This window comes from Scyliorhinus canicula, chromosome 10, assembly GCF_902713615.1.
Source record: "Scyliorhinus canicula chromosome 10, sScyCan1.1, whole genome shotgun sequence".
NCBI lineage: Eukaryota > Metazoa > Chordata > Chondrichthyes > Carcharhiniformes > Scyliorhinidae > Scyliorhinus > Scyliorhinus canicula.
In genome coordinates, this window is record NC_052155.1 from 155,446,267 (window position 1) to 155,471,963 (window position 25,697).

Here is a 25,697-nt window from a genome sequence, read left to right on the forward strand (position 1 = left end):
TGACCTTGCCTGTTCCTGTCTAGATAAGTATTTAGTTGTTTAGTATTAGAAATAAGTTAGTCTCTTTAGCGTATGCATGTGTATTTATTATATTTGTTATAATAAACACCAATCGTTTGGACTTACTAATCGGTGTATGGATTTATTACTTTGAACCTGACCTTGATATACTTGTGACGGTGTCTCAATACGGCACCTGGCGACTCCGAGCATAATTACACATACAGAGCCATAGTAATGTTAAGCACACGGCCTTTAAACGGAGGCGTGTTAATCACACTCCAGTAAAACGAGCAACACCGGAGATGGGCCATCAATATGTTAATTGACCTACAGTTTCAGTCTCATCTGGGAGTTGCCTTCTCAATACGCATCCAGGCTCTGTGCCTGCCCGCTTTCCTAACATTGTCCACATTTCCCTATAGTCATTGCAATCATCCAAGTTGTATTCTGGAAGTGGCCATCCCAGATAGTTAAACATGTACACTCGGCTTGCACTGAATCCGCTGTAAAGATGTTGGGCGGGATTCTCTAATAATGCGGCTATGTGGCTATGTCCCCACGCCAGTGTGAAAACCAGCGCCAGCCACTTGGGCGTCAACGGTCCCTGAAAGTAAGGGATTCTCACCTTTCTAGGGGGCTAGGTTGCTGCCGGAGTGGTTCCCGCAGCTCCAGCTGGCGCCGTACAGCCCACACGGGTTCGCGCATGCGCAGAACAGTCGGCATATTTCCGCGTATGTGTGGAGGTTCCCTTCTCCGCACCGGTCCCCGGGCAATATGGCGGAGCCCTACAGGGGCACGACACGGTGTAAAGTAGGACCAGCCTGCCCACCGATCAGTAGGCCCCTATCGCGGGCCAGGCCACCATGGGGGCCGCTCCCCCTCCAGGACAACCCTCGCACATTTACCTTTCAGGTCCCGCCTTGTGTGAGGTGAGTAATCCAAGCTGGCGGGACTGGGCAAAACTTGTCAGCCACTTGGCCCATCGGGGCCCGGAGAATCGGCAGGGGGGGCCACTATCAACGGCCCCCGACCGGCATGCAGGCGATCCCACTGACGCCCGTAAAACGGCGCCGGAGAATAGGGAAGCTGGCGTCAGGGCAGCGGGGCGGGATTCACGCTTCCCCCTGGGGATTCTCCGTTCAGGCGCTGGGTCGGAGAATCCCAGCCATTGTTTCTTTCATGGCAGGCACCATTGGTGTGTCCCCATCAGCCGGTTCCAGTACTGATTTGCACCTGCGCTACTGGTGATGTCTCTCGCTCAGCCACTTTCTCCCATGCATTCTGTCCCTTCCTCGTCTTCCAAATGTTCTGTTGGATATTTTACCTGCACCGGTGGTGGTTTTGCGTCCCGCTCAATGCGCTGCTCCAAGGCCCCTGCCAGCCCTCTCCTGTGCCCTGAACCAGAACGCCACTCAGCAAACCTCTCCCCACTTTCACTGCCCCTGTCCCCAACACTTGCCAGCCCCTCTCCAAACTCTAACCACAGGAACACCACCACCAGTCGAAGTTTAAAAGTTTAAATATAAGGCACAAGCCACAGACTTTGAAAACTAAATCGCCGTTTATTCACTGTCACTGGGTAAAGATTCTCGAACTCCCTTCCTAACAGGGTGACCCTAACACAGGCATACCCTTCATAATAGATGTATCTACACCAGATAGACTGCGGGGCCCCAGGGGACAACTCATCGCCATCTTCTCAAGGGCAATTAGCCTTGCCAAGCTTGCTCACATTTCACGAAAGAATAAAAAACGCTATAAGCACTGCCACTAGCTTGCACATGGTCAGATCCCATAAACAGCTCCAAGGATGTCTGACCAGTTGATCTGATTCGATATTTGCATGTGAGAATTGAACATTGGGCATGATGTCTCAAGAATTCCATGGTTCTCTATGAGTAATGCCATAGCATCTATACAATGGCTTGAGCAGACAGTTGGGGGTTTGGGGCAGTGGCGTGCAGAGGGGGGGGCCGACGGTGCTTTGGCCCCGGGCATCCATTGGATGGGGGCATCCAATCAGAGAAGGGAAAAAAAAAAATTTTTTTTTTAAAAAAAAAAAAATTTTTTTTTTAAAAATAAATATTTTTTTTTTTAATTTAGATTACCCAATTATTTTTTTCAATTAAGGGGAAATTTAGCATGGCCAATTCACCTACTCTGTACATTTTTTGGGTTGTGGGGGCGAAACCAACGCAGACACGGGGAGAATGTGCAAACTCCACACGGACATTGACCCAGAGCCGGGATCGAACCTGGGACCTCAGATCCGTGAGGCGGTTGTGCTAACCACTAGGCCACCGTGCTGCCCCAGAGAAGGAAATAAGATAGTAATTTTAAAATTTCAGCGGTGATAAATCAATTTTTGGAGGCTCACCACACTGCAGAGGCAGTTGTTAGCCCTTTATTCCTTTAACATGGTGTACCCTTTCTGTCTAGAGAAAATGGTCCTTCTCCCCATCCCCCCCACACGCATGCGCATGATGTACGTGGTGCAACCATCAAAAGCAACAAGCAGACGTGGCTGTTCGTTCCTGCGTTTCCTCGAGTCATAACTCGTCTTTTCTTCAGCTTTTTGTGCATCTAGATTTACCTAGAACGGGGCAACTACGGTTTTTTATAGGTTTTCTGGCGATATTTAATGAAATATTTACGTGGGATGTAGTAAGAGTGAAGCCTGGATGATCAGAGGACTGCTATGGCATTTAATCTCGGAATAGGAGACATTTATTCCTTAACATGCTAATATTCGAATACAGATACCACTAATTTGCAAGTCTATGATATAAATTGCACAAAATTATCAGTGGAGAATCAGTGTGAAATAATTTGATACGAAGGAACAAAGAAATGAAATATGGTTTATCCGTCTGCAACTGACCGATTGTTTACCATTTTCTTCCCATTTTCTCATGCGTCTTACGGTTTTGAGATAGAAAATGAAATGTTACGAGTATTTCGTGTACAACCGAGTGGAGCACAGAACAGGAAAAAAAAGAGGGCCAGAGTCGAAGAAGAGTCCCATCAAAGAGGGGCATTAGATGCATGGATAAAAAGAAGTAAAGAAGTAGGAGAACCTGGAGAAATAAAAGATGATGTGGGTGCAGAGAAGGATTTTTCTGATACGGATTCAGCTCGGTCAGAACATAATACTCTCTCTCCTCAGTCTCGTTGTCAGGATGATGATCCATGTGAAGAAAATAAAGAAGATATTTGCATATTTTTGCAAAGAAGCGATTTTGGCTGTTTGAAGAAACCAATTCCAGATCATTTGAAGATGACAATATTACAACATGGCCCTGAAAGATATCAGAATAAAAGTGGTCCATTTGCTGAGAAGGATGGGAGATCATTTTCCAAACAGTGGTTTGATAAAGTTTCCACAAACGGAGAAATTGTGGAGAGAAAATGGTTGTTATACTCTCCATATCGGAAAGTATGCTAGTTTTGTTTGCTTTTTGTTTTCAAAGGAGCATTTGTTGTCTGTGTCAAATTTTGGAAAGGAAGACGGTTTCTCCACTTGGAGAAAATTAAATCCAACAATACCTGACCATGAGAAAAGCCCTTCTCATAGAGCTCACATGAGGGAATACCTGAACCTTGTAGTTCGACTCCATCATTCAACTACGATAGATGCTGAACTTCAACAGCAAATGTCTGCTGAAAAGAAAAGATGGAAAGCTATAACTGAACGGATTGTCGAGGTTATATCCTGTCTGGCAAAACAGAATCTGGCCTATCGTGGACATCGAGGAGAAGGAATATCTGGGTTATCAGAGCCAGGGGAGACAGTCAGTGAAAATACAGGAAACGTTCTAGCAGCAATCAGACTTTTGGCCAAATATGATGACATCTTAGCAAAACACTTGCAGAGAGGGAAAGAGAAACCAAAAAGTGTCACCTACTTGTCCAACAGAATTCAAAACAAAATAATCAATCTTCTTGGTGAAACTGTCAAGAAAAATATAATTTCCAAAATTAAGGACGCAAAATATTTTAGCATAATGCTGGATTCAACTCCTGATATTGCCCATGAAGATCAGGTTTCTGAAATTCTGCGTTACGTTCATATTGATGAAAACAGAAAAGTAGAAATAAAGGAGACATTTCTGGGATTTTTTCAAGTCAACCAGAAAGATGCAGTAAATAAAATTCAGGAAAAATTGGAAGAAGACAAAATTTCCATGAATGACTGTCGTGGTCAAGCATATGATAACGCAGCAGTTATGGCTGGAGTGAGAGGAGGTGTTCAACAAAAAATTCTTGAAGTTAACCCAAAAGCTGTGTTTGTGAACTGCGAGAACCACAGCCTCAATTTGTCCTGTGTCCATGCAAGTGAGGTGCAACCTGTTGTTGTTACATTTTTTGGCATTCTAGAAAAACTCTACTTTTTTTTCTTCATCTACTTCTCGTTGGGAAGTGTTAAAATCATTTGTCACTCGGACTGTGAAAAGACAGTGTGACACAAGATGGAGTTCCAGCCATGATGCTGTGCAAGTAATCCACGAAGAGTGTGACAACGTTATTGCAAGCCTTCAACACCTGCTGGAAGGAGAATTTTCAAGGGAAACTAAATCTGATGCAGGATCGCTACTGAACTCTATTCAACAGTTCCCGTTTATAGCTTTATTAATTTTTGGTACTCAGTTTTATCAGTGGATAAGTCTCAAACGTTTGCAGGATCCGTAAATGGGGTTCCATGAAGCTTCTTGTGATCTGAGAGGACTTATTCATATCTTGAATTTGAAGAATGACGAAATTATCCACAATGCAATAGATTTAGCCAATGAATATTGTCAAAATTGGGCAATACCAATTGTATGACAAGGAGAAGAAGAATAATGCCTGGAGAGTCAGCAAGAGATAGTGGACTGACGGCACAAGAAGAAATGAATAGAGTAATGGTAGAGATTGTGAACAGATTAAAAACTGAAATTGAAGACCGCAGTGTCCGTCTTCAAAGACTCAGTGACCGATTTTCTTTTCTTCTGAACTTGAATTCAGGAGTGATTGAAGATGAACAAGAAAGAGAGAAATTAAAAAGGAATGTTCAGACTTTGCAAATTATAATGACAATGATGTGGTTGCAATTCAGTTATATGACAAAATTATTGATTTTGTGATGCTCCTTCGAGCTGGAGGGAATAGAGTTCCCCCTGACCCTAAAGATGCTCTGGAGTCTTTACTGCAGTATGGGAGGGATGTCTTTCTGAAGCTGTGTGTTTCATACAGATTACTGCTTACAATCGCATTTTCAGTCGCAAGCTGTGAAAGGTCATTTTCAAAACTGAAATTAATAAAAACATATCTGAGGTCTTCTATGTCACAGGAGCGACTGACCAACCTGGCTTTAATAAGCATTGAAAAAGAATTTCTCACAGCTGATGTAAAAAGTGAAGTAGTTCAGGTGTTTTGTGACAGGAGGTATCATTTGGGGAAAAGAACTTAATAAATTTGATTGATTTATATTAAAATCGAATAAAGCGTTTATTTCATGTTTCATCTGTGTTTATATATTCAAAATGTTTTCCTTTCTCATAATATTTCTCAGTATATTAGGCCTTATACTTGAGTCTTTGGGGCAGACAATCAAGATTTGCCCCGGGCATCACCAGACCTCTGCACGCCACTGGTTTGGGGGCCAATGTCTCATCCATTAAACAGAAGCTGCAACAATGTAACCCTCCCTCAGTGTTATGTGAAAGTATTATGTTATATTTAAATTGTGGGATTTGGGTTGAAGCCAAAGTCTTTGATTTAGATGTATATGCCATCAATTCCGATACTCAATCGTATTTTATCTTTTTGGAGGCCTGTTGTCCCTGACTAAAGATTCCTGAGGATAGTACAGTGCTGGAGCTTGTGCATTTAAATATTAATGGAGCTTCTGACAGATGAAAGTTTCATCCAGCTGTGCTCCTTATCCTGTTTTGCTGGTTAACCCTCGAGGGCTATTGCATAGGTTAGTTTAACAGAATCATGGCTGTCCTAGTTCAGACTTGGTGAGATATATTATCCTCCTATGTTCCTTTCCGCTTCTGATTTACACTTTTTCTTTTGATGTGGCTGCCTTATTATAGCCGGATGCTGGTGTCGCTGAGGGAGCCATGGAGCTGGCGAAACAAAGCGTGTTTGATACAGCGGTGAGCCACATTTGCTCTCTGGAGTTTTCTAATTCCATAATGTGATTTTTGGCAGCCCTGTCTTCAGACCTTATGTTCTGCTGGGTGCACAGTGTTCCTGAAAGAACTGGATCCTGCCATAGTTTGCAATGTTAGAAAGTGTAAATCTGGTACTGCAAGTTTGATTTGGGTGTAGTGATTATGCAAAGAGACGAGTAATGTAAACTTCAGACTTGAAGTGGAGTTGAAATCTACAATTTGAGAATTTGAATTCAATTATTCTTTTAAAATATGGAAAGGAAGAACTGGTATCAGTAAAATTGAGCATGAAGTTGTTGGATTACTGTACAGACTGGTTCCCTGATATACTTTTGGGAAGGAAGCTTGCCATCTTTATCTGGTCTGGCCGACATGCTCCTGCAGTTCAATATCAATGTGAACTGCCTTCTGAAGAAGAACCATAGAATCCCGACAATGCGGAAGTAGGCCATTTGACCCATCTAGTCTGTACCGACCCTCCTGAAAGAGCACCCTACCTAGGCCCAATCCCTAGCCCTATCACCAGCACCATACCAAACTTTGGACCCTTAGGAGGCAATTTAACATGACCAATCCACTTAACCCGCACATCTTTAGACTGTGGGAGGAAACCGGAGCACCCGGAGACACGAGAATTTGCAAACACCACACAGTTACCTGAGGTTGGAATAGAACCCGAATCCCTGGTGCTGTGAGGCAGCAGTGCTAACCACTGTGCTTCCCAGTAGCATTGTAACCCAATCCTGTTGTATCAAACCACTTCAAGAAGGTGGCTCTTTACTACCTTTGAAGGGCAACTAGGGATGGGTAATCAATGCCACTTTTGCTCGCAATGCCCGCATCCAAATAATTAATTTTAAAGATAAAAGATTTATATTTTCATTTTTTTGAATATGAAGTTTGGAAAGTGTGAATAGTTGATTTGTTCTGAATGAACATGAAATATATAATGAAGTCCAAAATCTTGCAACTTGCTGAAGACTTGAACTGCATCTTCTATTTCCCAGTAGGCAGTATGTTACAGATGCCTGGTCAGCTCTCAACAGTGGCTATGAGATTGGACTAGATGCCATAACATTTTTAAGTTTTAAGATGGTGCGGAAAGATCGATTCGTTCCAGGAATGATAATATAAGAAATAGGACTTGGATAATTTAAAAACAAACTTTATTAAAACAAAAGAAAATTGTATTTAAACTTTTAAACTTCGACCTTAACAATTACAGATTACATGCAGCTTCTTAACCTTAAGACGCTAGTTCCCACTAAAAAGATAAGGTAAAGCGCCAGAGTCCCAGATGGCCATAGGCTGCTTTCCAATTTGAGGCGGCTAGCTGACTGGTGATGATTTAACCGTAGGACCACCACATTCAGGCAAGGCGTAAGAATGAGAAGGCGGGGCTTTCATGAATAACCTCAGCTGGTACGAAAGTTTCATCCAGCTCTGCTCCTTATCCTGTTTTGCTGGTTAACCCTCGAGGGCTATTGCATAGGTTAGTTTAACAGAATCATGGCTGTCCTGACTCAGAGTTGGTGAGATATATGATCCTCCTATGTTCCTTTCCGCTTCTGATTTACACTTTTTCTTTTGATGTGGCTGCCTTATTATAGCCGGATGCTGGTGTCGCTGGGGGAGCCATGGAGCTGGCAAAACAAAGCGTGTTTGATACAGCGGTGAGTCACATTTGCTCTCTGGAGTTTTCTAATTCCATAATGTGATTTTTGGCAGCCCTGTCTTCAGACCTTATGTTCTGCTGGGTGCACAGTGTTCCTGAAAGAACTGGATCCTGCCATAGTTTGCAATGTTAGAAAGTATAAATCTTGTACTGCAAGTTTGCTTTGGGTGTAGTGATTATGTAACGAGACGAGTAATGTAAACTTCAGACTTGAAGTGGAGTTGAAATCTACAATTTGAGAATTTGAATTCAATTATTCTTTTAAAATATGGAAAGGAAGAACTGGTATCAGTAAAATTGAGCATGAAGCTGCTGGATTACTGTACAAACTGGTTCCCTGATATACTTTTGGGAAGGAAGCTTGCCATCTTTATCTGGTCTGGCCGACATGCTCCTGCAGTTCAATATCAATGTGAACTGCATTCTGAAGAAGAACCATAGAATCCCGACAGTGCAGAAGTAGGCCATTTGACCCATCTAGTCTGTACCGACCCTCCTGAAAGAGCACCCTACATAGGCCCAATCCCTATCCCTATCACCAACACCATACAAAACCTTGGACCCTTAGGAGGCAATTTAACATGACCAATCCACTTAACCCGCACATCTTTAGACTGTGGGAGGAAACCGGAGCACCCGGAGACACGAGAATTTGCAAACACTACACAGTTACCTGAGGTTGGAATAGAACCCGAATCCCTGGCGCTGTGAGGCAGCAGTGCTAACCACTGTGCTTCCCAGTAGCATCGTAACCCAATCCTGTTGTATCAAACCACTTCAAGGAGGTGGCTCTTTAGTATCTTTGAAGGGAAACTAGGGATGGGTAATCAATGCCACTTTTGCTCGCAATGCCTGCATCCAAATAATTAATTTTAAAGATAAAAGATTTATATTTTCATTTTTTTGAATATGAAGTTTGGAAAGTGTGAATAGTTGATTTGTTCTGAATGAACATGAAAAATATAAGGAAGTCCAAAATCTTGCAACTTACTGAAGACTTGAACTGCATCTTCTATTTCCCAGTAGGCAGTATGTTACAGATGCCTGGTCAGCTCTCAACAGTGGCTATGAGATTGGACTAGATGCCATAACATTTTTCATTTTTAAGATGGTGCGGAAAGATCGGTTCGTTCCAGGAATGATAATATAAGAAATAGGACTTGGATAATTTAAAAACAAACTTATTAAACAAAAGAAAATTGTATTTAAACTTTTAAACTTCGACCTTAACAATTACAGATTACATGCAGCTTCTTAACCTTAAGACGCTAGTTCCCACTAAAAAGATAAGGTAAAGCGCCAGAGTCCCAGATGGCCATAGGCTGCTTTCCAATTTGAGGCGGCTAGCTGACTGGTGATGATTTAACCATAGGACCACCACATTCAGGGAAGGCGTAAGGATGAGAAGGCTGAGATCATGAATAACCTCAGCTGGTACGTAAGTTTCATCCAGCTGTGCTCCTTATCCTGTTTTGCTGGATAACCCTCGAGGGTTATTGCATAGGTTAGTTTAATAGAATCATGGCTGTCCTGGCTCAGAGTTGGTGAGATATATGATCCTCCTATGTTCCTTTCCGCTTCTGATTTACACTTTTTCTTTTGATGTGGCTGCCTTATTATAGCCAGATGCTGGTGTCGCTGAGGGAGCCATGGAGCTGGCAAAACAAAGCGTGTTTGATACAGCGGTGAGTCACATTTGCTCTCTGGAGTTTTCTAATTCCATAATGTGATTTTTGGCAGCCCTGCCTTCAGACCTTAAGTTCTGCTGGGTGCACTGTGTTCCTGAAAGAACTGGATCCTGCCATAGTTTGCAATGTTAGAAAGTGTAAATCTTGTACTGCAAGTTTGATTTGGGTGCAGTGATTATGTAACAAGATGAGTAATGTAAACTTCAGACTTGTAGTGGAGTTGAAATCTACAATTTGAGAATTTGAATTCAATTACTCTTTTAAAATATGGAAAGGAAGAACTGGTATCAGTAAAATTGAGCATGAAGCTGCTGGATTACTGTACAAACTGGTTCCCTGATATACTTTTTGGAAGGAAGCTTGCCATCTTTATCTGGTCTGGCCTACATGCTCCTGCAGTTCAATATCAATGTGAACTGCCTTCTGAAGAAGAACCATAGAATCCCGACAGTGCAGAAGTAGGCCATTTGACCCATCTAGTCTGTACCGACCCTCCTGAAAGAGCACCCTACCTAGGCCCAATCCCTAGCCCTATCACCAGCACCATACCAAACCTTGGACCCTTAGGAGGCAACTTAACATGACCAATCCACTTAACCCGCACATCTTTAGACTGTGGGAGGAAACCGGAGCACCCGGAGACACGGGAATTTGCGAACACTACACAGTTACCTGAGGTTGGAATAGAACCCGAATCCCTGGTGCTTTGAGGCAGCAGTGCTAACCACTGTGCTTCCCAGTAGCATCGTAACCCAATCCTGTTGTATCAAACCACTTCAAGGAGGTGGCTCTTTACTACCTTTGAAGGGCAACTAGGGATGGGTAATCAATGCCACTTTTGCTCGCAATGCCCGCATCCAAATAATTAACTTTACAGATAAAAGATTTATATTTTCATTTTTTTGAATATGAAGTTTGGAAAGTGCGAATAGTTGATTTGTTCTGAATGAACATGAAATATATAATGAAGTCAAAAATCTTGCAACTTGCTGAAGACTTGAACTGCATCTTCTATTTCCCAGTAGGCAGTATGTTACAGATGCCTGGTCAGCTCTCAACAGTGGCTATGAGATTGGACTAGATGCCATAACATTTTTAATTTTTAAGATGGTGCGGAAAGATCGGTTCGTTCCAGGAATGATAATATAAGAAATAGGACTTGGATAATTTAAAAACAAGCTTTATTAAAACAAAAGAAAATTGTATTTAAACTTTTAAACTTCGACCTTAACAATTACAGCTTACATGCAGCTTCTTAACCTTAAGACGCTAGTTCCCACTTAAAAGATAAGGTAAAGCGCCAGAGTCCCAGATGACCATAGGCTGCTTTCCAATTTGAGGCGGCTAGCTGACTGGTGAAGCTTTAACCGTAGGACCACCACATTCAGGCAAGGCGTAAGGATGAGAAGGCGGGGCTTTCATGAATAACCTCAGCTGGTACGAAAGTTTCATCTAGCTGTGCTCTTTATCCTGTTTTGCTGGTTAACCCTCGAGGGCTATTGCATAGGTTAGTTTAACAGAATCATGGCTGTCCTGGCTCAGAGTTGGTGAGATATATTATCCTCCTATGTTCCTTTCCGCTTCTGATTTACACTTTTTCTTTTGATGTGGCTGCCTTATTATAGCCGGATGCTGGTGTCGCTGAGGGAGCCATGGAGCTGGCAAAACAAAGCGTGTTTGATACAGCGGTGAGTCACATTTGCTCTCTGGAGTTTTCTAATTCCATAATGTGATTTTTGGCAGCCCTGTCTTCAGACCTTATGTTCTGCTGGGTGCACAGTGTTCCTGAAAGAACTGGATCCTGCCATAGTTTGCAATGTTAGAAAGTGTAAATCTTGTACTGCAAGTTTGATTTGGGTGCAGTGATTATGTAACGAGACGAGTAATGTAAACTTCAGACTTGAAGTGGAGTTGAAATCTACAATTTGAGAATTTCAGTTCAATTATTCTTTTAAAATATGGAAAGGAAGAACCGGTATCAGTAAAATTGAGCATGAAGCTGCTGGATTACTGTACAAACTGGTTCCCTGATATACCTTTGGGAAGGAAGCTTGCCATCTTTATCTGGTCTGGCCTACATGCTCCTGCAGTTCAATATCAATGTGAACTGCCTTCTGAAGAAGAACCATAGAATCCCAACAGTGCAGAAGTAGGCCATTTGACCCATCTAGTCTGTACCGACCCTCCTGAAAGAGCACCCTACCTAGGCCCAATCCCTAGCCCTATCACCAGCACCATACCAAACCTCGGACTCTTAGGAGGCAATTTAACATGACCAATCCACTTAACCCGCACATCTTTAGACTGTGGGAGGAAACCGGAGCACCCGGAGACACGAGAATTTGCAAACACCACACAGTTACCTAAGGTTGGAATAGAACCCGAATTCCTGGCGCTGTGAGGCAGCAGTGCTAACCACTGTGCTTCCCAGTAGCATCGTAACCCAATCCTGTTGTATCAAACCACTTCAAGAAGGTGGCTCTTTACTACCTTTGAAGGGCAACTAGGGATGGGTAATCAATGCCACTTTTGCTCGCAATGCCCGCATCCAAATAATTAATTTTAAAGATAAAAGATTTATATTTTCATTTGTTTGAATATGAAGTTTGGAAAGTGCGAATAGTTGATTTGTTCTGAATGAACATGAAAAATATAATGAAGTCCAAAATCTTGCAACTTGCTGAAGACTTGAACTACATCTTCTATATCCCAGTAGGCAGTATGTTACAGATGCCTGGTCAGCTCTCAACAGTGGCTATGAGATTGGACTAGATGCCATAACATTTTTAATTTTTAAGATGGTGCAGAAAGATCGATTCGTTCCAGGAATGATAATATAAGAAATAGGACTTGGATAATTTAAAAACAAACTTTATTAAAACAAAAGAAAATTGTATTTAAACTTTTAAACTTTGTCCTTAACAATTACAGATTACATGCAGCTACTTAACCTTAGGACGCTAGTTCCCACTAAAAAGATAAGGTAAAGCGCCAGAGTCCCAGATGACCATAGGCTGCTTTCCAATTTGAGGCGGCGAGCTGACTGGTGATGATTTAACCGTAGGATCACCACATTCAGGCAAGGCGTAAGGATGAGAATGCGGGGCTTTCATGAATAACCTCAGCTGGCACGAATGTGTCATCCAGCTCTGCTCCTTATCCTGTTTTGCTGGTTAACCCTCGAGGGCTATTGCATAGGTTAGTTTAACAGAATCATGGCTGTCCTGGCTCAGAGTTGGTGAGATCTATGATCCTCCTCTGTTCCTTTCCACTTCTGAATTACACTTTTTCTTTTGATGTGGCTGCCTTATTATAGCCGGATGCTGGTGTCGCTGGGGGAGCCATGGAGCTGGCGAAACAAAGCGTGTTTGATACAGCGGTGAGTCACATTTGCTCTCTGGAGTTTTCTAATTCCATAATGTGATTTTTGGCAGCCCTGTCTTCAGACCTTAGGTTCTGCTGGGTGCACAGTGTTCCTGAAAGAACTGGATCCTGCCATAGTTTGCAATGTTAGAAAGTGTAAATCTTGTACTGCAAGTTTGATTTGGGTGCAGTGATTATGTAACGAGACGAGTAATGTAAACTTCAGACTTGAAGTGGAGTTGAAATCTACAATTTGAGAATTTCAATTCAATTATTCTTTTAAAATATGGAAAGGAAGAACCGGTATCAGTAAAATTGAGCATGAAGCTGCTGGATTACTGTACAAACTGGTTCCCTGATATACTTTTGGGAAGGAAGCTTGCCATCTTTATCTGGTCTGGCCGACATGCTCCTGCAGTTCAATATCAATGTGAACTGCCTTCTGAAGAAGAACCATAGAATCCCGACAGTGCAGAAGTAGGCCATTTGACCCATCTAGTCTGTACCGACCCTCCTGAAAGAGCACCCTACCTAGGCCCAATCCCTAACCCTATGAAGTCCAAAATCTTGCAACTTGCTGAAGACTTGAACTACATCTTCTATTTCCCAGTAGGCAGTATGTTACAGATGCCTGGTCAGCTCTCAACAGTGGCTATGAGATTGGACTAGATGCCATAACATTTTTCATTTTTAAGATGGTGCGGAAAGATCGGTTCGTTCCAGGAATGATAATATAAGGAATAGGACTTGGATAATTTAAAAACAAACTTTATTAAAACAAAAGAAAATTGTATTTAAACTTTTAAACTTCGACCTTAACAATTACAGATTACATGCAGCTTCTTAACCTTAAGATGCTAGTTCCCACTAAAAAGATAAGGTAAAGCGCCAGAGTCCCAGATGGCCATAGGCTGCTTTCCAATTTGAGGCGGCGAGCTGACTGGTGATGATTTAACCGTAGGATCACCACATTCAGGCAAGGCGTAAGGATGAGAAGGCGGGGCTTTCATGAATAACCTCAGCTGGTACGGATTCCCATTAAACATCACTGTAACCGATCGACTTCCAGTGACCGCCACAGAGTGAATGGTCGCATACAAAACAACTCCGGCTCAAAGGCATTGTTTTGGACACTTTAAACCCATTAGTGGAATAGCTCCGGCAGGAAAGTGGTGCAGAAGGTGTAGAGAGAGAGGATCTCCCCAAGATTGGCATGCCTACTGGCTAACAGACCCAGCAATAGACCTGACTAAGTAATTGGAGGCAATATGGCTCAGCAACAATTGAGAGAATGGCGGAGGGGGAAGGGCCGTCGCCAATTGGAAAGCCCCAGGTGGAACAGTTGATGGCCTTCATCAAAGACAGATTTCGCCAGCAAAAGAAGGAGATGCATGGTGAATGGCCGAAGGCCATTGAGGGAGCAGTAACACCTTTGCAAGGCACAAGGGACGATGATATGAGAGGTGGAGAACGTGGTGTCCAATCAGAGCAGTTGGATCATGTCCCTGGAGGTGGGGATCCTGGGGGACCTCTGCATGTCATTGAGAGTGAACTTTGAGGAGGAGGAAAACAGGTCTAGGTGGCAAAACATGTAAATTATGGGTCTGTCAGAGGATGTGGAAGGTACGAACGCCATGAAATATGTGTTGAGAATGCTGGTCGGTTTGGTGGAGGAGGGGGTGCCGGATAAGGTCTCAGAGGTGGACAGGGCCCACAGGTCTTTAATGCAGAGGCAGAGAGCAGGGGGAGCCACCACAGGCATTGTACTGTTGCACATATTTGTTGAAAAGGAGAAGTTCCTACGATGGGCCAGGGAGAGGTGAGACTGTGAATGGAAGGGGAATCACAGAATCATAGAATTTACAGTGCCGATGGAGGCCATTCGGCCCATCAAGCCTGTGTTATGGTCCAGGGTTTAGAGAATCCCAAAGTGTTTCATGGAATTCACCTGACCCACAACTTTTACTAGATTGTGGTATGGGGAGCATGCGGCCCACGCTACAGGTGTGGTACATCAGAAATGGAAAAGTATTTTTTTTAAAGCAAAACAATGTTTATTCTATGAAATCAAGTTACCCTTTTTAAAACGTTCAGTGAACATTTTAGCAACCATTAATTCAAATACAACCCCAAAGAATACACTAAGTAATCCTTAATAAATTCCCAAACAACACCCAGAAGACAAAAGGAACACCTTTTAACAGAAGCACATCAGAACATTTATAATTCTGAATTCACCAAATGATCAAGAGATAGTTTTTTCAAAGCAGCGAGAACAACAGTACATCTGCTTTGACTGGCTTCAGCTCCAACACTGAAACAAAACTAAAAAAACACAGACACACCAAAGCTTTTCTCAAAATGAAACTAAAAAGCAGAGCCAGAGCTCAGCTCCACGCACACTCTGACATCACTGCAGTAACATGAGCAGCCAAACATTTCTTAAAGTGACATTCTCATGACACCTATCAGCCACTGTGCCACCCATCATTTCTGAATATACCAGGATATTGGTGCGGAGCTGGTGAAGAGGTGTGCTGGATTCAACAGGGTCAAGACGGTGTTGTACCGAAGGAAGATTCGGTTTGGGGTGCTGTCCCCAGCGAGGTCACTTTTGAAGACCAGGAGTACTATTTTGAAATGCCAGAAGAGGCCAATGACTTTATATAAGGGACCATAAACTGCGGGAGAACTGAGAGCTGGTGTGAGATGGAGGAGTTGTATCTGGAAAGGTTGGAGATTATGGCTATTGTGCATTGCCGGGGAGTGAGTTCTTTCTTCTTTGGGGAGTTACAAGTTTGTAAGGGGATAATCCACCCTCCCCTTGTCGTCTGCTGTGGTTTTGCTTTTTGGAGGGGTTAATTTGCGATTTTAGGTGTTTTTTCTTTACGGGTAAGGGGTGTGCACAGTGGGGCCCGCTGAATGGGGTTGCCGGCTGAGGGGCATTCAGGTGGGTAGGCGGACTGTTTGCACAGGTTAAGGAGGGATGGAGAGGTGTGTTGGGGGAGGGGGGGGGCATTGAGCGGGAGCTGCCATGCTGGCAAGTAATGCTGGTGAACGGAGGTGAGGTTGGGGAGAAGGCAGCGAGAGATGACCAGGCGAGGGGGGGTGGGGGGGGGGGGGGGGGGGGGGAGATGGGGGAGCGGGAGGTGGAGATGGCAGGTAAGGATCCCCCCATTTGTAACATGGCCGAATTGGAGACTGAGCGTGGTCTTGAGCAGAGAGGGGGGCCATCTTGGATGGGCCAGATTTAAGATAGTATTACAGGAGGCAAAGCAGCAGGATGATGGCGGATGGTAAATGGGAGTGGAGGCATAAGCCTCTGGTAAGAATTGTAATGAGGAATGTCCGTGGATTGAATGGGCCGATTAAGAGGTCTCGGTTTTTGCATATAGGCCACCTTGTCCTCGGAAACACATAAAGGACATGGTGAGACGCATGGAGGCGAGTTCTACAGGGGCGGAGGGGTGGCACTGTGTGTAGCAGATGGCTTGTCTGCAAGGCACCTGGCCAAAAGGAAAATACATGTGTTGGGGTTTGGTGGAGGATGGGATGTGAGGGAGATCCAGGTAGGTGGGTTTTAGTTGATCTCTAAGGTAGTTGAGGGGGTGGGGAGGTTATGTGAGGGGTGAGGGACGGGAGTGATGCCAGGGGCACAGAGGTGCTGACTCACCCGAGCTGTCCTAAGGAGGTCGTCCACCTTCTTTCAGCACTCCTGCCAGTCCTACTGGTATGGCTGAGAGCACTGACCGCCTCTGCCACCTCCTCCCAGGCTCTGTTCATGGTGGCGGGCTTGAGTCTCCGCCCCACTATAGGTAATGGAGTAGTTAGGGAGGGTAAGTAAGTTCCTTCTGTGTAGGAAATTAAGAGGTAGGAAAGTTCAAAGTGGTGAAATAAGACAAGATAGTAAGCTGTGGCTTCCACAGTAAGAATAATTCACCATTTTATCTAAATACAACCACGGGAAACCCAGCAAATTGGTTCACAACCAATGGTATCCTCCTCAGTTTTAGAAGCTGGTGCAATGGACATTCAGACTTTGGAAAGATATTCTTTCCTTTGATTTGATTTCTGCTTTGAGAATGATGAAGAGTACTTGAATCAGATTATTCAGCATTTCTGTTATCCTTACTTACTAAGCCAGCATTTCAAAATTGTTTAGCTACATCTTAGTGTTATACAAGAGGTGGAATATTTGGTACAAGTGCTGTGCTATATCAGTGGCTGCTTCAGTCTCAGTCAATCTGTGTATGGGGCTGATAAAAGCTGGGACTCTGGTTTACATTGACTGAAGAACTCAAAACCTGTTTCCACTGTATGTGATTTGTAAGCATTGGATCTGCTGAAAAACAATAAATCAGTGACCCTTGCTGGTGAGATGCAGCAAAATTCAGCAATTCAGTTCATTGCATGGGACTTGTGTTTCATTCTCATATGATGTTGAGTTTTTAATTGCCATGTGTGCTCAAAGCCACTAACACAGTTTCCTTACCCTACCCTCCAAAGATCAACACGGAACCCACTCTTGCTGAGGAGCCCAAGGCCCCAGAAGCAGTCACTGAACCAGCCCCGGATGCTCTCCCTGCTGTGCCCAATGCGGCTGTAGAGGAAGTTGTGGTGAGTCCCACTGATTGACTGTAGACCAATTTCATTCATTGAGTTCTTCATTCATCCCATCACCCAGCCACCTCCTTTGTTATTGCTCAACAGCAGAAATGTTTATTTTTTTTCTGTTCATTTTACATTTGTCCATTTCTCTTCACCCTCATCATGGTGTCACTTGTGAAGTTTCTCCCCATTCCAGCCCCCAAACCATCTGTTTTCCATCTTAATTTAAACATTAGCTCAATTTGAATATTCATTCTCTGAATGCAATTGTAAGTTTCCTGCCATTGAAATCACTCCATAAATCAATGCCTGAACCGCAGCAATGGGCACGTTCTTACAGATGCAACCAAACTATGCATTGCGCAGCAGTTAATTACTTATTTCTCTACACTGTTCTCCCGCCCAGCAACAAGCACTTTGTCTGGGGTATGAATGTGGATGTGTGCACATGTACATATATACGTGTATACCAATATCTGCCTGTACATGTTAGTGTACATGTGTGCCTGGCTATGACTGCATGCTTTGGACACCACTTGCACTTTGGACAAACTTAAATCTGCAAATAACCATAGCCAAAACAATAATAGATCTTTTTTATATATAAATTTAGCGTACCCAATTCATTTTTTCCAATTAAGGGGCAATTTAGCGCGGCCAATTTACCTAGCCTGCACATCTTTGGGTTGTGGGGGCGAAACCCATGCAAACACGGGGAGAATGTGCAAACTCCATACGGACAGTGACCCAGAACTGGGATCGAACCTGGGACCTCAGCTCCGTGAGGCAATGGGGCTAACCCACTGCGCCACCGTGCTGCCCCTACAATAATAGATCTGAAGGACAACTTACCCTTGCATTTAGGATATGCTTATGTTCAGAAGTTTTTTTATCCTGGCACTCATTTATGGTCAGGTTTGGGGACAACAGCCTGTCCCATTGGCAAGATTATAATTGTTCACCCTAAGCAAACTGAGTTTTCAATTGCTGCCAGTGAGACAAGAGCCTAATTCAGTCATAAATGCAGGAGCAAGCTCGCAATTGTCATTCTTCGCAAGTGCCACATAAAATCAGTTAAAGGCAAGTGGATACCCATGGGAGCAGTGATTTCACTGCTGCTAACAAGAGTAGGTGAACGCCTGTTTTATTTAATGCTATTTGCACTGGATGCTAAGTGACAGGCCTTCGCCAACATCCCATGGCTAAAGAAGAAAGATGGAGTGTAGCCTGGGAGTGACTTTCTGTGATGGTGTGCCCCTTTAAAGGGGCAGGTTCCCGGAGAGTCATGTGAGCCAATCAGCCAATGGAGTCAGAGGTTATGAATCTTGGGGGCGGTGCACGGTTTCCCAATTAGTTAGGAGTTTGGACACCTGGAACATGGTAGCTTTTATCCCATTCTCCATATATAGTTTCTTACTTTAATAAACCATTCATTCATAATCTACCTGGTGGTCGCCCATCTGGCAGGATACTTCACTTTCCCTCTGATGTTCTTTCCTTGCTTCCTAGTGGAGAAGGCACTGGCTCCTGTAATACATTTTCTTACAGTGGCATACCCGAGAAACACCAAAATCCAGAGTGCCACCAGTATAGGGACATATGTCACTGCACACCATGGCACTACAAGCTGGTGCAAGCACGACAACACTCCTGCAGGTATAGAGCCACATCCCACTACACCGTGGCACCACAGGCTGCTGCTCCAACAGTCCGACAGTTATAGGGCTATATCCCACTGCTCCAAGATACAACATGCTGGTGCTCCAAGGCATTCTTATAAAGGTACGAAAGCAAAACACTGCAATGGCTGGCCATCTAAAATAAAAACATAGTGTTAGAAATACTCAGCAGTACCGGCAGCAACTGTGGACAGAGAATCAGGGTTAACATTTCAGCTCAATGACCTTGCATCAGGACTGGGAGAAGTTTTGTGGGGGGAACCCTCCCACATTACGTTCGGTCTTGGGGGGAGGTGGGGGATTGTTTCGGGGGCCTCGCAGATTGGGACACCATTTAAAAGTGACATCTTGATCTCTCGCTACAATGGGGAGTTCCGGTGAGCAGAGCTCCACACTGTAATAAATGGGGCTATGTGGAGCCTCAGTCGCGCGTTCTCCATTCAGACCCCTTATTCAATGTGAGTGCCGGGAAACACATGGCTAGACGCATTTGCTATGGCACTTTGCTCCCTTTTGGGAGAATCGTGCCCTACAGTGCCAGCAGCATCAAGTTAACAACTTTTACTAATGTGAAGCTGTCTCTTTATATGGTCGCCAATATTAATCTCCTGCTTTGGAGCCTCTGCCCCTGAATCTGGGTCTGTCACCGACAACAAGTCCCGGAACTGCGATCGTCACCGGATGCATGAGGAGCCCCCCCCCCCCCACTCCTGCCCATTCCGATTCCCGGAAACTATGGGGAGGCTGTACCCAGCACGGCTCAGAAACTTGGCGAATGGCTTCAGGATCCAGAGATCCAATCGGCACTGTGTCTCCTACAACCTGTATCACCGGCCTCTGTATATGTGCGGATGAATGCATACGGGGAGATAGGTATTGGTGTCCATTTTGAACAGCCAATTGCATTGGCTGGAGACACAGTGGAAACCAAAACCAGCAAAGAAAAAGGAACCAAAATGGGGCAGGGGTTACAGTCTGCAGTTGTTGAGATCAATGTTGAATCCTCTTTGCAGCACCCCACGATTCAGTCTGCAAGTTGCCTGTTATTTTAATTTTCCACCTTGCTCCCAGTCTGATCTCTCTGCCCTCAGTCTCCTGCTATGTTCCAGTGAAGCTCAACAAAAGCTCAAGGAACAGCACCTCATCTTTCAATTAGGCATCTTACAGCCTTCCGGACTCAGAACTGAGTTCAATAATTTCAGATCATAACTCTGCTTCAGACCATTTTGTTTTCTTTTGCTGGGCTGTTTTTCTTTTTTTTCTGACATATGAGTCCCTCGTTTTGCTTCCAGACAGCATTTGTTCATAATTCTGTCATTTGCATCTACTCCAGATCAGTGTTTTTCAAACCTTTTTCCCCGGAACCGGCATTTACCAATCAGTCGACCTTCAGTACCCATGCCAGCCTCTCTTCGCGACACACCATTTTAGCTTACCTTTAATGCGACAGGGGAGAAAGCTTGGTCCTCACAATGTCACTTGCTTTGCCATTCAAAGTTACATTTCTCCTAAGGACTTCAGCTGATGATTTAAATTCTCGCTTCATTCTTTGAACTCGCCATGGTTACTCTTCAAATGCTTTTGAGCGTTTAGCTCACTTGCCAGTCCTTGCCTGCATATAACATGCATTGGCTTTGCATCCTGATTTGCATTGGCACATTTAACAAAGCCATACCTCAAGAAATCATCTTTATATTGCTTTGTTCCCGATTTCAGTTTTTTCTTTGTTGGCTGTTCACCTGAGGCCCTGGAGCTCTGTACAGAGCTAACACTAGCATTGCTTTGTCCCACCATGGACTCTCCTGAGCAGCTCTCTACAGCAGGTTCAATTGTGAGTTCCTGGCCAGGTAGTACACTGCCTATTTATGTCTCTGGCCTTCTCTTCCTTATAACAAAATCTTCAGTTTTTCACAATCCCGTTACCTTGCTTGTTCACAGCTAGAAAATGGAGGACTCTCTCCTATGTGATTTTGTGCCAAAAGCACAGATACAGGGTGCGTGATGTCAGTGCCAGGCGCGTGACCGGCTCCCTGCCGCCGCTTCCATCACCATCCTCCCTTTTGTTGTTTACTCTCTCCACCTCCTACCCGATCACAAACATTTTCTCCGCCCCCCCCCCCCCCCCCCCCCCCCCCCACACGTTGCCCCCCTCCCCCCCTACTCCCTCCCCATTCCTGTCTCCCTGGGTATCTCGATTTCATCCCTATTACAATAATGAATGTCAGGCCCTCAAACTCTCACCCCATACTTCCTTCACACTCTGCCTACCCCATATACCCGCTCCATGCAACTCTCATTCCCATGCCCTCTCATAAAGTCATATACCCATGCCCTTTCCATTCCCCCGACCCATTCTCCCAGTACCCACTATGTACAGAACCAATGAGCCTTTGGAAAGTCTGACAAGTCTTTGAAATAATTTTGAAACAGGCACAACAAATGAAAATAGGCTTTGAAGAAAGGCTCAACGTATAATCTCTTAAAGGTTTCGTCAGCCACAGGCATTCATTGTGTCAATAGCATTTATCCAATTCAGACCTCTCAATCTTGTGTAAATAAACATACATGCAGTGAAAAACTCCGTAAAGAAACAGGTTATAACAACGTACTATAAATGTCAACCAGACGAGGTTTGTTTTCACTCCCCTCTGCAGTTTCTAAGCATTGCTTGCTGAGATCTAAATGTATTCTTGGAGCTCAGCCAGGAATTCATAATGAAGTCATCTGGTAACCATGTCAACAAAAGCAGGCTGAACAGATGGCATCATGAATGCTTTTGTATGGATAAATGCTTCTGATAATATGAATAGCTGTGATTGATGCACAGCTGTATGATAAGGTAAGTGGGTCAATGTATTCTGACTGGAATGTTGAATTTTTTAAAAATGTTTTTAGTTGATAATATCAGTTCTCCCATGGCTCATGACTCCTCTGAGTGGTGACAAACCACATCTGCTTAAGAAAGGACTTGGCTCCACCAAAACTGAGGGGGAATTTGAATTGCCCACCCCACACTGGAGTCAACACGGGCAAGGGAGCTGTGTTCAGCCTGGCTGGCCACACCCTTATCCCATACCAGTGAAAATTGCCAGAAATGGGCATGGAGATCCCACTGTTTTAAAGGGCTCCCAAGTCAGCCCAACATGGCAATAATCAAAGCAATTAACTCTATTTCTCATCCCAGAGATGCTGCCTGACCTGGGTATTTTCAGCATTTTCTGTTTTTCCAAAAGCACAGCTAAGTGTGCACAGTTTCAGAAGATGCATTCGCTACCACTGCTCTCTTCAGCAAACTCGGTAGTCCACCTCGGTATTGAAATGTTTCTGATATATGACTCCTTAGGTATGCCTTTAAGAAGTATCCATTGCTTGAATCCCATCAGAGAAATCATTCTTGTTTGAACTATCCCTTTGATCATTTCAAATCACATCATGTTCTTATATTTTACACAACAAGATTTAAAAGATATTGGAGATAGATTTGGATGAAATAATTCCCTTTTTTTCCTCCCATCAAGGAGAGCAAGGAGCCTGAAGTACAGGAACCAGCTGTAAGTGCTGAGTCTGGCAGCACTGAGGTATGTCAATGGTGCCTCAATGACTGGGCAAAAAAAGTCGATCATCTGTTCATGATAGTTAAATATCCATCATTAAATCTCATGCCTACAATTAGCCTTCCGCAATGGAACTGTTACATGTACGTCAGAGATGCATCTGCATATTATGAAAAAGACTGATATTCCTGCCATGTATTTAATAATTGTGTGCATTTGATGCCAACCTTCACTTTGTAGCATTGCTGATTGAGCACTGGTGCCAAATTCATGTCTTCAGAAAAGATGCAGTTAATGAATACATTTAACCCATTCTCAAAGTGGCGGCCACACAATAATTTAATAAAGTCAAACTCTGGTTCTGTGATGTGATTTTTAAAAAATGAGTGTTTTGCAGATTGAATGCCTCTATCAGATTTTCTTTGTAAAAAACTACCACTTGATAGTTTGGTCAAACTGAGTTCTTTGATGAATTCTTTCCCAACTGAACTACCAACCTGTCTTTGTGTCCGCCGCTTCAAGCCAATGATAGCAACCTATGATAGCAGGACAGAGTGGCCGCTTAGCAAATGTTTTACAAGATCATCTGTGCAATTACGACGAGCTGGATGGTCTCCTTGTGTGCTGTAAGATTCTGTGGGGGAATTTTATCCCCCTCCCCAACCCCAAAAGCAGGCAGGTTGAATGTGAGGTTGAAATTTGATTCCAGCCCCAATCTGTCGATAGCTGGATGGTGGAAGGATGGGGAGGTGGGCAGTCAACCTGCTCCAAAGGGACATATCGACATTTTAAATACTATAAGGAGTCTCGTTATTAATCAACAATTAAGATGTAACTTTGGGAAGTCAGATTTCCTGAGGCTTGGGGAAACCCCACAGCTTAACCCAGGAGAAAACCGACGGACCCAGGAGGTAAGTAACTTTCCACTTACCTGCTGGATCCAGGGTGCCTGCCTGGGCAACAGTCTCGTGATTGGACACCCAACTGCTCCAGCTCTGTCTGACCTTTCTGAAGACTCTAAACGACCCCACGGGCCTCCTGTCCACCCAGGTTTCCGATCTACACTCCGAATCTCCCCTGAAGTGTCTGAACCCCAGACCTCCAACAGCACCCCCACTCCAAGGGTCGGAACCCCGACTGTCCCGTCAAGGCATCTGACCTCCCTCCAAGGCTTCTGACCCGCCCCATCCCCCCCCCCGCCCAAACAATCCCTGAATGTTGTCCCATAGCCCCCCCCCAACACCACCCTGGATGACACCCCTGACCTCCCCTGTCGGGTTCAGCTCACAATTTAATGTGAAGTAATAATCTGGGATAACTTCTTTGTATCCATATTAATATCATACACCTTTATTATGGGAGGCAGTAGTGTCGTGGTGCTGCCACTAGATTGAGAGACTCAGGCTTTGGGAACATGGGTTCAAATCCCACTAGTGGAGCTGGTGAAATTTAAATTCAGTTAATGAATCTGGAATTCATGGTGGCACAGTGATTAGCACTGCTGCATCACAGCTCCAGGGTCCCAGGTTCAACTCCGGCCTCGGGTGACTGTGTGGAGTTTGTACATTCTCCCCGTGTCTTTCCTCCGGATGCCCCAGTTTCCTCCCACAGTTCAAAGATGTGCAGGTTAGGCCGATTGGCGCTGCTAAATTGCCCCTTAGTGTCCAAAAAATGGTTAGGTGGGGTTACTGGGATAGGATGGAGGTGTGGGCTTAAGTAGGGTGCTCTTTCCAAGGGCCGGTGCAGACTCGATGGGCCGAATGGACTCCTTCTGCACTGTAAATTCTATGAACAGCTTCTATGAATTAAAAGCTAGTCTCAATAATAGTGGCCATGGGCAGAATCCTACCAGAATTTGTAACTCACCAATGGGCAGGATTTACCGATCACCCGACTGTGTGTTTTCCGGCGGGGTGGGGCGGCCCACCAGCTGGAGACCCAGTCCCGCCATTGGCAACGGGATTTCGCAGTAACAGCACCCCTTGTTGCTGGGAAACCCGTGCGCCGGTGTGGGACCGGAATTTCCTGCCGGCATAAACAGCCAGTTAAGCCCACCCAATATCACTCTTGGGATGTTGAGCCTCTTTGAAGAAAAAAAAAGGAGTAGCCGTGGTTTATGCTGTCACTCTGGCAGGTCGGGCGGATACAGCCAACAACCGGCTCCAGAACCCCCACAATCAGCACTGAGACCCAAAGGGCTCCACCACGGAGGTAACAGGGGCTCATAAGAATTGTATACAACCACAATCTGTAACCTCCTGGCCCGGGATATTGCCCACTATACCATTACCAACAAACCTGGAGATCAACCTGGTTCAATGAAGAGTGCAGGAGGGAATGTTAGGAGACACACCAGACATACCTAAAAAATGAGGTTTCAACTTGGTGAAGCTACAACACAGGACTACTGTATCGGTGAATAGCAGAAACTGCATGCAGTGGACAGAGCAAAGCAATTCTGCAACTAACAGATCAGATGTAAGCACTGCAGCCCTGTCACATCAGGTATTGAATGGTGGTGGACAATTAAACAACTATAGGAGGAGGAGGCTCTACAAATATTCCATCTTCAATGATGGGGAAGCCCAGCATGTTAGCGCAAAGTATAAGGTCTTGGGATTCTCCGAAATCCCGGCCAAGTATTGACGCCGGTGTAAACACCGGAGTGGTGTATGCCAGCATCGATGAGCCTCCTGGCCCAGAATTTCACAGCTGCTCAGGGGACGGGCATGGCGCCGGGGAGCTGCGTGCTGCTCCGGTGCCAAAAGGCGGCCCTGCACGGCCGGCGCGGGTTTGCGCATGTGCGCAATGGGGGGCGGGTCCGCGCATGCACGCGACGGCCATCTCCGTGCTGGCCCCCGCGCAACATGCCGGAGCCCTACAGGGGCCCGGTGCGGAGGAACATAGACCCTCCCCAGAATGAGTGCGCCCGCCGATCAGTAGCCCCCGATCACGGGCCTGGTGAC

General features: G+C 44.7%; 1 protein-coding gene across 23 annotated transcripts in view; it reads left to right on the forward strand.

The window, feature by feature from the left end:
• amph (amphiphysin) overlaps window positions 1–25,697 on the forward strand; it is a 354,942-nt gene that overhangs the window by 309,037 nt on the left and 20,208 nt on the right. For 7 of the 23 annotated variants that reach the window (XM_038809944.1, XM_038809946.1, XM_038809945.1 and 4 more), the window contains 7 exons: window positions 6,084–6,146; window positions 7,775–7,837; window positions 9,462–9,524; window positions 11,153–11,215; window positions 12,844–12,906; window positions 17,397–17,507; window positions 22,696–22,755. In XM_038809944.1, the coding sequence (XP_038665872.1) occupies window positions 6,084–6,146; window positions 7,775–7,837; window positions 9,462–9,524; window positions 11,153–11,215; window positions 12,844–12,906; window positions 17,397–17,507; window positions 22,696–22,755 (486 nt within the window). The remainder of the gene's footprint in view (window positions 1–6,083; window positions 6,147–7,774; window positions 7,838–9,461; window positions 9,525–11,152; window positions 11,216–12,843; window positions 12,907–17,396; window positions 17,508–22,695; window positions 22,756–25,697) is intronic. The other 16 variants (XM_038809951.1, XM_038809964.1, XM_038809968.1 and 13 more) reach the window with 10 other exon arrangements.